The sequence below is a fragment of the Thunnus maccoyii genome, chromosome 14, assembly GCF_910596095.1.
Source record: "Thunnus maccoyii chromosome 14, fThuMac1.1, whole genome shotgun sequence".
Classification (NCBI taxonomy): domain Eukaryota; kingdom Metazoa; phylum Chordata; class Actinopteri; order Scombriformes; family Scombridae; genus Thunnus; species Thunnus maccoyii.
Window position 1 is genome coordinate 7,560,363 of NC_056546.1, and position 11,153 is coordinate 7,571,515.

Below are 11,153 nucleotides of genomic sequence, written 5' to 3' on the forward strand. Positions count from 1 at the left end.
CATTGCCAGAGACATTTTTTGTCTTTTCTTTAAATATTATTCTTCTTTAAGCTGATTCTCAGAAATGACTGCATTGAAGAATTATTTTGTATTAAACAAAAAGAAAAACCAAACAGATCACATGCACCATACCGACAGTTTCTCTGAGTGCATTCCAGGTGTAACACTATATCACCTTTGTCATTTCACACTTCACACACATTTCCATCCTGTGAAAAATGTGAGAAGCGCTTTATCTTTGACAGACTCTCACTTCCCTTTTCTGTTCAGGACTGTTACACCAGTATAAACAATTTCTGTCTGAAGGTTTCTGTTTTTCCCCAATCTTCCTCATCTCATGTGTCACTTAAAAAATGCAGGTATGTGTGAGAACAGTATGAATCTCACATGCAGGGAAAGGCACTTAGAGCTGGACTACAGAATACCTTTAACCACAGAATACATTAACATCTTTAACACCATTCTGGATGTCCTCAACTGTCTCTCTGTAACTCTCACTGTGTTTGGGTGACACAATCTTCCGGTTTCGGCTTTCAGGAGTCAAACAAAGTGGATTTACTGATGATAAACCTGACTGTCTTTCAGGAAATTGAGATTTTGGCAACTGATCAGTCAGCAGATACATGACAAAGAAAAAGGGTGAGTAGACTTGTCAGCCAGGTCCTGGACACCTCACCCAAGAATGCCTTATTTGCATGTTGAGAAAACATCTACTGACTGGGAGGAGAAGGACAAGTACGTTGCTTGTGCCTCCGATCACACGTACGTCATTTCTGACATTAGAGTGCATCTCCACATGTGTGACCACTTGTGATCGGATCTCACTTCCCTGTTCTACATGCAAATAAAGACATGTACCTCATTTCTGTTTGCAAAGACCAAATGCGTTATTGTTTTTAACCGGCGAGAGGCAGCAATGTACTTCCTGTGCCTCGTCTGCCAGAAATTAAAAGAAGAAGAAGTTTGCAAAGACCTTGGCGCATGGACAAAATTAAAACTCTTTCTCCCAAATCATGTGTTTCATGTGTACTCCATCCACAAGAATCCATTTTGCTTGTTGTTGTTTCAAACTTTAATATGACACCGTTGGCGCGTGATTTAATATGTACTTCCTCTTACACACAGGGCGTCAGTTGAGTGGATGATCCTTCAGTGTGGCCCAGGACACATTCACATTGTTAAAAGAACGTGGCCATAGGTGGCCAAGAGTACCTCCGAATGTGGTCTGAGCGATCAGATTTCAATGTGTCCTCAATACGTCTTGGCTGCATTCACTCCTGTACTTCGAGATGTCCACTTGTGATCAGATCACCCAAGACGCAATTAAATGCCAGGTGTGAACAAGACCTTATAGTGCGACAGGAGGTAAAGTTTTTAAAAAATCTTACAGTGTTTCCCAATAAAGACAGATGTAGTCAGAATTTTAAATATTTCTTTTATGTTTGTTTTTCCTGCTCTAATTGTTGTTTCTTCTTCTTTCGTCTCTGTTCTCTCAAGTTCCCTATTGCAATGTTAACCTGACCTGACTGGTTAAAGTTAAATAAGATATCAAGCACATGTACAGTTAAACAGAAACTCCCATTTGAAGCTGGGTTTAGTTTTGAAAAAATGATAAAGAGACAGACAAAAAAAACAGTCTGAAATCACAGCCATGGCGACAGATTTGACTCCACTCACATGTGTCCCTGCGGTACAGTCAGGTTGAGGTCGCTGAGGACCTTCAGTTTGCCGTACGACCGGCACACATCTTGACACCGGATCGCAGAATCCTCCTGTCCAGCAGGCAGAGGAGCCTCCAAATCAGCCGTCATGGTCCCCTCCGTCAGCTGGAAGAGAGATGGTACTTTGTTAAACAGAAGACTGTGTTTCTGCAGACATATACTGATTATTTCCAGATTTCAGATGTTGCACTTGTTCTTCACTATTTACTGTAAGCGTCATATGCACATACTTTATGAGGGCTTATGATAAATCTTGAGCCTATAAATAGTATTTTTCCTTCATTTTGGGATCAGCTCTTCTTCAGCAGCTTCTTCTGTCTGTTGAGCTGCTTTTAAAGTCTGATGCTGAACTATTTAAGACTGTAGACATTAGAGAGCAAGAACGGAAGCATATATTTCAGAGGTTCAACTATACACTCTTCCTCCAAGAAGGAAGGTTTTATATGAGGAATTAATCCAGTGTCTATCCTTTGACACTGGATTAATACTGTATATATTTTGCAGTTTCAATCATAATATACTCATACAGACCTGCTGTGAGCTGTTAAAAGTGTTTTGATTGTGACGAGGTTTTACGGTGAACTTTATAGGTGTTTTTTTTTAAAATCTTGCTGCAGTTTGTTTCTGTCACCGAAGTGGTTTGATTGTAATAAATTCACAACTAAAATAGGGCCAAAATTGTCTCGTCTTCCTCTTTCTTTTTCACTCTCTCTCCCTCAACAATGCCACAAATTTGGCACCTGTTTCTCCCAGACATTAAGCCATTTGTAAAACCTCCTGCGCCTTCATCAAATATTCTGCAATCCCACATAGGAAAAACCTACAACACTTCGAATTAACTGTGAGAAGCTTAAATCCTCAGTTAAACAGCCTCTTAGACGAATATGTGGCTCTTTCAATACAAGGCTCTCAACTTAACACTGTTTTTAAGCAAATCCAGACACATTTTGTTTAAAATCTGTCAATAAAGTGCTTCAGTTGAGATTCTTCTGCTATTGTCACTTCATCTGAATGGGTTACTTATACTGTTACACTGCTTTTGAATGATGTTATACTGCTGATAAACGACCATAATCGAGTTAAGTAACTCACAAAATCCTAAATATTAAACTGAATGTTTTCTAGAGCTGCAATGATTCGTTGATTAATAGATTAGCTGATTGACAGAAAATTAATTTGCAACTATTTTGGTCATCAGATAATAGTTTTAAGCAGTTTTTAAGGAAAACGCTAAAAACGTTTCCTGATTGCAGCTTCTTGAATGTGAGGATTTAAAACTTTTTGTGTCGTACATGATAATAAACTGAATATCTTATATCTTAAAACAAGACATTTAAAGATGTCACCATGATCTCTAAGACATATTTTCTGATATTTTATAGTTAAAATGATCGTCAGGTTATTTGATAATGAAAATAATCATTAGATGCAGCCCTGATGTTATCATAAATGGTAATGTGAGGCACACTAAGGCACTTATTTCTGTTGTACTGAAACATATCAAACAGTTTAACTGAACCATGAATTTTGTGAATCTTTACATTCCTACAGACTAACATATATCACATTTAGTGTTCAGAATTCAAATGTGAGGTGTGTTCAGGCAGTATCAGAGGGAGGGTAAGAACTAAAAAACAAAAACTTTTGTTGCAAATCTTTCTGGGAAAAAATAAATAAAACTACAAACTTCAGACATTTTCTTCCTTTGCAGAGCCGACGTTTGTGGCTCCATCACTAGGAGTGGTGCTTTAACAAGGCTTTACTGCAAGCAGCTGAGAAGAAAAATGCAAACCATTCTTCTATGTAAGCCAGTCACCAAACCACTGGGGGAGGCAACCAGATTAGTCTTTCTTTTTTTTTTCCCAAGAATGCAAGTGGAGGGAGAAACTAGTTTGCCCTCAACTCAAAAGTTTGAGATGAATGCCACAACAACATGTCAGAAAAAAGTCCTCTCGAGCTCTGATATTCCCGCCGTTTTCTCTGCATCTTGTCAAGCTTCAGCAGACAAAGTATTTGGGTCATAAAACGATTCTTTGCCCAGTAATCTCTAATAACAGCCTTCTTTCACGGGTTTCCCCCAGTCTCCAACTAACTCCCTCCTTAAATCCAGCATCTCTCATTTTCCAGCGAGGAGATTAGGGAGACTGCATTGCATAATCTGACGCATTTGGTTGGTCTCACCTTTGGCACTATAGCCTACATCTGCAAAATATACAGTATTATCACTAAAAACAGATCTCAGCCTCATTCTGTATGAATTAGCTGGAGGTTGCTGGTGGTTGTGATCATTCCAGACGACAAGCTGATTTTAAACCCAGTTAAGATCCATCGGTGACATTTGAGATAACGCTTGAAAAAGGAGTTTCCTTATCTAGAGGAAAACACACTGACAGGAATCAAGCTGATGGAGAAGAAATGAGCATTTTGAGCAAAAACTCACCCCGAGAAGATGAAGACAAAAGGTAGAAGTGGAAAGGATGAAGAGCGGCTGATGAGTGTATCTACAGGCTGAAGACAACAACTAAAGAGCATGTGAATATCAGCTGACACGATCATCTCAGTGCATAAATGCAAAGTGGAAGAACAGGTTCAGTGCACGCTGGTGGAGACTGGATGTATTTCCTCAGAAGAATACCCACCCACCTACACACACACCCTTCTCCACAGCCTATATAACAGGTGGCTTTACTCCAAAGTCTATAGTATTGACAGAAAATGTCATTTTCATTTTTTTTAAAATGTCAAATCAGTAAGTTTTTGTAGCCATTTGTAAAGGGAACACTAAATATTTGATGGTTACAGCTTCACAAGTTGTAAGATTAATTTGCTTTTCATTGTTTCATGTCATTATAAAATTAATATGTTGGTATTTTTTGGTTTTCATTCTGAATGAACACAGCTGGGATCTAGTTTTGACATTTTAAGTGCTTGATAGATTAATCCAAAAATAGAACTGATAGAAAATCCCCAAAAGTGTGGCTATAGTTGCAGCCCCTCTCATCTAACCATTATCTTATTGATGAACAGGCCTATAGAGAAAACAGCACGTTGTGCCTCTTCTGGGTGGACACTTTCCTCTGATGATGATCTCAATCTGCACAACAAAGCTTCCCTTTTCATTCATACTCATGCTCTGCTCTGGTAATCAGGAAGAATTCCTACCTTGCCTGCCAAGTTAATGCCAACTTGCGTCACCGCCAAGTGGAAGAAAATAGGCTTGACAGGCGCGCTCAAATATCTCGGGATTCAGCAGCAAACGCGGCGAGTGTTGAGGCTTTCCGAGCAGAAACTGCTAAAGAATTGCTGGCCACTGTCGGGGCTATTTATAAGCTGAGCCTCGGTAGCCTACATCCATCGACCAGCTGCTGCACTTTCACTTCTCCCTTCACATCAGCGCGTCAATGAGAGCGCAGCAGCAGCAGCAGCAGCAGCGGCGCGGTGCGCGTTCAAACGTGCACGGCGCTCCCTCTCTTCCTCCCTCCCTCTCTCCCTCTCTCTATGATGTTAAAACGATAAGGCTCATCCTCCCTCCCTCCTCTTTTCGCCTAAAAAATCTAGCTGTATATTATACCAAAAGTAAAAAAAAAAAAAAAAAAAAATCGTTGCGGCTGCATCCTGCAGAGTTTCCCTTCATCTCGGGTTTGCTGCAGCCTTCCTGCAGGAAAAGGCCCGCTGTCAGGCACCGGCTCAATCCTGAACGTTTTATTCTCGCAAAGAAAACACTCTGTATTATACTAAACAGCATTTTACCCGCTCCTCCATCTCGGTGCAGTCTGCGAGTCCGGGGGACGCATCATCCCGACTGGCAGCCTCCGCGGCCATGGCAGCAGGGAGGAGAGCGGACCGGGCAGCCGGCTGGGTCGCTGCGAGAGAGACAGTGAGAGAGAGAGAGAGAGAGAAGGGGGGGTGTGGGGGTGGAGGGATGGAGGGATGCGCTGTGAGACTCTTTATACTGAAGTCACACAATCTGCTGTACCTGCAGACTGCACAGAGCAACGACTGATCTGTAAATTACTGGATTTTGGTGAACTTTCTGATCGGTTTTGGGCCCATAGGGGCTGCAGACCACATGAACTAACCTGTAGCTGCAGGGGCTGATGCTCCACTGCAAAAAAATAACCATTTGACATGTAATTTGGTTAGCAATGATGAGGTTCAGCATCTTATTTTTCTTCAGTTAAAAGTAATAATTTGCCAAATTGGTTGAATGAATTCACTTGATGTTATTTTTAACATTTATTTATAGCCATGTACATTGTTCTCTATTGTTTTGACTATATTCAGTACACCTGTTTTTGAGGAACAAAACAAGAAATTGACACTGGTGTGGAAACAAGTGCAACTATGTTAAATCACTTTTGTGCACATATATATGTATATTTTAAAATATTCAAAATAACACCAAATAACTTGATCTGATGGATACTTTTTGAAGTGTAGCCAACCTGCCTGAAGGAGTGACTGATAGCCTGCAGTCATCTCATTTAACCGAGATCCTTCACCTTCAGTATTATGTGTCTGCTGAAGAAGGTCTTCTTCTGTTGCATTTCTCCTTCACTTCCTCTGAGTATGATGATGTATCAGACTGTTTCATCTTGACAGAGGTAAAACCTTCTCACCTTTTCACTCCAGAATCTGCAGAGAAGAACAAATGATGTAATTATTTTCAAATTTGTTTCAGTATGATGTTGTTGTTCCCACAGAAACCACAAGATGGAAGCACAAACCAAGGAACTAATAAAGAGAGGAGCCTTCATGAGGACATAGTGGAGTTTAATAACTGATTATCAATGTGCAGAGGTGGGGTGCAAGACTTTTACATATAAATGAACGTCCGTTACATTCAAGCTCTTACCAAATGACTTCACACAATGCTGATTAAGCTTGTCACTACCAGATAAATCTCTCTGTATTTCATAGTATACTGGAGGTTTTAAATCTGGTGTCTGTGGTGACATTCCCCTGCTGGCAGGATGAATCAAGCCCCCAGAAATAGTGTTGGGCTTTGAAGCTAATTTGACATAGTAGCCAAACTGTGTAATTACAGCATCACGTGATGCTATTGGGCCCAAAAAGACTTTTTCCCATAAATTTACAGTGTGAAAGAGACATCTGTAAATCAGCAGATACATTTTTTTGAGTGTCACAAAACCCGTGAAATGACTCTTTTCCGTAACAGAATTTGATCCATTCGGTCTGATCATATTTCAAAAGTCTAGAAGAGGTGCACAATTGAATAGTTTTATCCCCATTCAAGTTAGCAACAGGGCTAAACCAGAAGTTAGCGGTCTCGGCGGTGGGAGTCTCTAGTGAGCATGTTCCATGGGTGCATTGGGCCCATAGAGCGTGTGAAATATGTTTTCAGGAAGTGGCTTTTTTGGCTTCATGTGCCACTGAGAAGCAGGGCCATGCCCTCAACACTGTATCCAGTTCCCTTTATACAACCATCAGATAAATGCATACTACACATGCTCTATGGGCAGAGCATGTGCCCCACAGACTTCCGCTGGCTGACCAGTTAGCCCTCAGCTAACTTGAATGGGAGAAAATAATTAAATCATGCAACTCCTTTAGACTTTGCAAATGTTATCAGACCAAATGGATCAAATTCTAATAGTGAAACGAATAATTTCGCAGGGGTTGTGTGACGTTCAAAACAATATATCCACCATTTCACAGCCACAACAGTAGCGACAGAGTAGGCTATGACGGAGTCTATGACGTAAACACATGTCGACAGTGTTTTTGTAGTTACTGTCACTGCCAGAAGGGGAGGACAAAAGTTACAGTGGTAGCATTCCTTCAATACAGATTAGAAGTAGAACCAGATGGAATAGCTTCCATACCTAAAATCAATATGAACAAAATAACTTCACCAGAATTCATCCTTTGTCCCCAAGAGCGTTTACAGCATAGAAATCCTTTATCAACTGGATTAGAAGCACTCAACACAGGTAAACACCACAGGTAGGCACAGTAAGGTCAGATCCAGACCAATCAGAGTCAGCAGGGTCTCATTTGGGCTGGTTTACCTACATAGCATAATATCACACACAGTGTTTAAAGATCTGTTCCAGACCTGTTTTACAACAATTACAAATACTTAGAAATACTTAAAATTACATCTACTTCTCCCTCATTGATGAATCTAGAATCTATTAATATGGAAACATTTTCATTCAAAAAGTTTAACTACAGGATGTAAGATGTTTCCTACTTCACTGTAAAGTCCATTCTCAGTTTTTGGGCACCGGAGGCTTCAGGTTTCCACATCACCTTTGTGTAAGTTGCATATTGTATCATGACTGGATCCAAACTGCGATGTCACATATCATGCTCGTAGGCCTTTAACTCAGATACACGGCGAGTACAGAGAAACTTTCCCTCTTCAGCTGATGGACGTGAAACAGTCCTCCAGAGTCAAACTCTAAATAAGAAAAATAATTCTGCACAGCGAAGCTCAAACATCCAAGTGAAGTAACAAGAAGAAAAACCACATTTTTGAGTGGAGAGGGGCTTTAAATAGTCTTTACAGGCCCACAACAGCTAATGCTTCCTGATCTGGCTGAAGCCCTCTAAGAGAAAAACCCACATAAAAGAATCCTTAAAATTGAGGAAAAAAAGAGAGAAAGAGAAATCCCCCCTCATCCTCAGATGTCTGATGGCGTGATTGCAGCTTTAGGCAAGGAAAGATCGCAGAGTAACAAGGCTTACAAATTACTTCAGCCTACAAAAACTACACATGATGTTAATGTTACATGTAATGTAAACAGTATTTGTATTTGCACTGACCATTAAACAAACGATAAATCAAATAATTAGGTCATAGTTCTGTCTTTTATAGTAGAAGTGAGAAAACACATGTATTCAAAATGCTTACAGCGCATGTAGAGATATAATTAAGCATTTTGCCTGCTTGAAAATGATGAGAGCGAACAGGTGTCACTGGTGTCTGTTGTGAGTCAAAGACAAACAGGATGTGATTTGACGCTGTCTGTTGTTGCTTCTGCTGCTGGAAAATTGTTTTAATTGGACATGACTGTTAACAGACTTTATGACAAGTTGTTTGTTCTTGTATTTTATTTAATATATATATCCTTGTGTCACTTGTTGCTGTATGCATCTTAATATAAAGCAGACTGAGTTTAGCTGTGATGAAATGTGCTGTATAAATAAAACTGTCTCACGGTGCTGCACATGTGGGAAGAAGATTTTTATGTCTTGTGTCCTTCTTGCCTCTTGCTTAAAAAACAATTTTCCCATCGTCGAGGACAAAAATAGATTGACCATTAAATTGAACATTCAGCCAAAAATGCTTTTAAAAAAACAACAGCAATAATAATAAAAAACTCCACTTCTTGATAGGATGTCTTTGGCAGAAAAATAGAGAGGCGCACTGTAAAAAAAAAAATCGTAAAAAGTCTGTCAGCAAAAGTTGCCAAACACTTACCGTCAAATAACAGTAAAAACCTTTAGTTATTCTACAGAGATTTATTTTAAAAATACGGATATTTACTTTGGACATTGTCTACATTTTTACAGTCCAACCATTGTAAAATAAAAAGAAAATCTCATTATAAAACATCGCTACAATGTTAAACAAATGTATAAATCTGCAGGGGGGGGGGATCTAGCATGTTTTCCAGGATTTAGGGTTCATAATTTTGTATTTTATGCAGTATTAATGTGTATGTATATATTGTATGACTTCTGCCATTCTGCCACCAGGTTGCGCCTTTGAGTACGGTGGAGAGTTTTGAAGCAGAAGTAGTAGAAGAAGGGGAACTAGCACAAAGCCAGTGGGTTTTATCAGCAGCAAAAATATGCTGGTGGACTGTAAACTACATATACTGCTTTGTTGTGGTTGTTAAGTGCGCACATAAAAAAACTGCAAGTTATACTACAGCCTGAGTGTCTGTCTGCAACACATGACTACTTTGATATATTTACTCGCCAAATGGAAAATCTACCCGCATTTGGCGCTTGCACAACGAAATATAGTATTTTATCTGATGATTACTTTTTTCTGCTGTGGATTGTGTAGACTAATACATCCATTAATTTAGAACACTGAAATTGTTCAAACATTAAGCATCATCAAGGAAAAATATCATTTTGTTTGCCTTATCTTGAAGCATTGCATTTGTCACACAGTTGATTAAAGAGAAAGAGACGATTCTGCTGTGGTTGAGTTACATTGACTTTGAACTAGTGAGGGACTGCAAACAGAATAATGAAGCTCTGTCATGAAAAGCTGTCAATTCATAAACTGTCTTGTCTGAATCAGAAACGGTCAGGTAATATTTAGCTTGAGAGAAAACCAGCGCAGGTATGGGAAAATGCTTTCAACAAGCTTTGAGCTCAATCCTGTCTTGCATTGTTTTCTAGGTCTTGCTAGACACTGTCTTTAAAGCCTGGGTTGCACACACTACACTAGAAGCCAGCCTTTCATGTCTCAAAACGTTAGCTGTTCATGCTCAATATTTACAATGATGCAAATAGGTGATTCAGCTAAATAAAAACTGTCAAGTCTTTTCGAGTCATCTGCCTCAAGTCAAAGTCAAGTTGAGTCTTATCAGTGTTAGTCAACCAAGTCACGAGTCCTCAAATTTGCGACTTGCGTCAAGTCATGCGACTTGAGTCCCCAACCTCTGACAAATATTGATTGAACTTTCCTTGGAAATACAGGCTAAATTCAAAAGCAGGAGCTAAATTCCTTCCAGAAACAAACAAATAAGCTAATACATAGTATTAACATACAGATGTGAATCTGCATGCTAAAAATAGTCTCAAGTTCATAGGACAGATGGAAAGTCACCCATTTTCTTTCAGAATTCCAACAATGGCTATGATCCTCTGCAATGAGCCTCAGCAAGCCTTGTCCTGAGAATACAAAAACAGAAAATGTGTATCATGCTCTTAAAAGTACCTGCACACCAACAGTTGTCAACATTGTTGCCTGTATTTTTTTCAATGTAGACACAATGGCAACTTTGCCTCCTACCCTCAGGAAGGAGGCAAACAGATAGTAGGAAACAGATAGTAGGCCTGTATGGGTCATGCAGTGTAGCACCCAGAAGCAGTTCCTCCTTAAATTCCACTTGGCTTTCCCCTGGTTGAGAACGCCCTCCGGCAGGGTGGTGAGGCTGGGTATGACCATGGGGATGTTGAGGCCCGGAACCTTCCAATAACCATGCAGGCCGTATGTGAAGGAAGAGGCTGGGGGATGCAAAGTTCAAATAATTATCATGATTAATATACTTATTTTATCAATAAATTTGTGACACATTGATATACTAACATTACATTAAAACATACATATTTTGAGTTGTTCTATTATTTTCCAAGTGTATTACAACTGTATTTCTAACCCTAACCCCAACTACGGATTGTTTCAGCTTCTGCCATCTAGTAAACGGTACCGCAGCCTCA

General features: G+C 39.7%; 1 protein-coding gene across 5 annotated transcripts in view; it reads right to left on the reverse strand.

The window, feature by feature from the left end:
* Positions 1 to 9,145, reverse strand: part of abch1 (ATP-binding cassette, sub-family H, member 1) — a 41,807-nt gene extending 32,662 nt beyond the window's left edge. The window contains exons 1-5 of one of the 5 annotated variants that reach the window (XM_042434256.1): positions 7,998 to 9,145; positions 7,598 to 7,753; positions 5,801 to 6,356; positions 5,472 to 5,584; positions 1,678 to 1,826 (exon numbers count right to left, since the gene is read on the reverse strand). In XM_042434256.1, coding sequence (XP_042290190.1) covers positions 1,678 to 1,826; positions 5,472 to 5,543 — 221 coding nt within the window. In that variant the 5' untranslated portion in view covers positions 5,544 to 5,584; positions 5,801 to 6,356; positions 7,598 to 7,753; positions 7,998 to 9,145. Of the gene's footprint in view, positions 1 to 1,677; positions 1,827 to 4,883; positions 5,082 to 5,471; positions 5,585 to 5,800; positions 6,590 to 7,597 lie in introns of those variants that run through there. The other 4 variants (XR_006100017.1, XM_042434255.1, XM_042434254.1 and 1 more) reach the window with 4 other exon arrangements.
* Between the last annotated feature and the right edge of the window lie 2,008 nt (positions 9,146 to 11,153).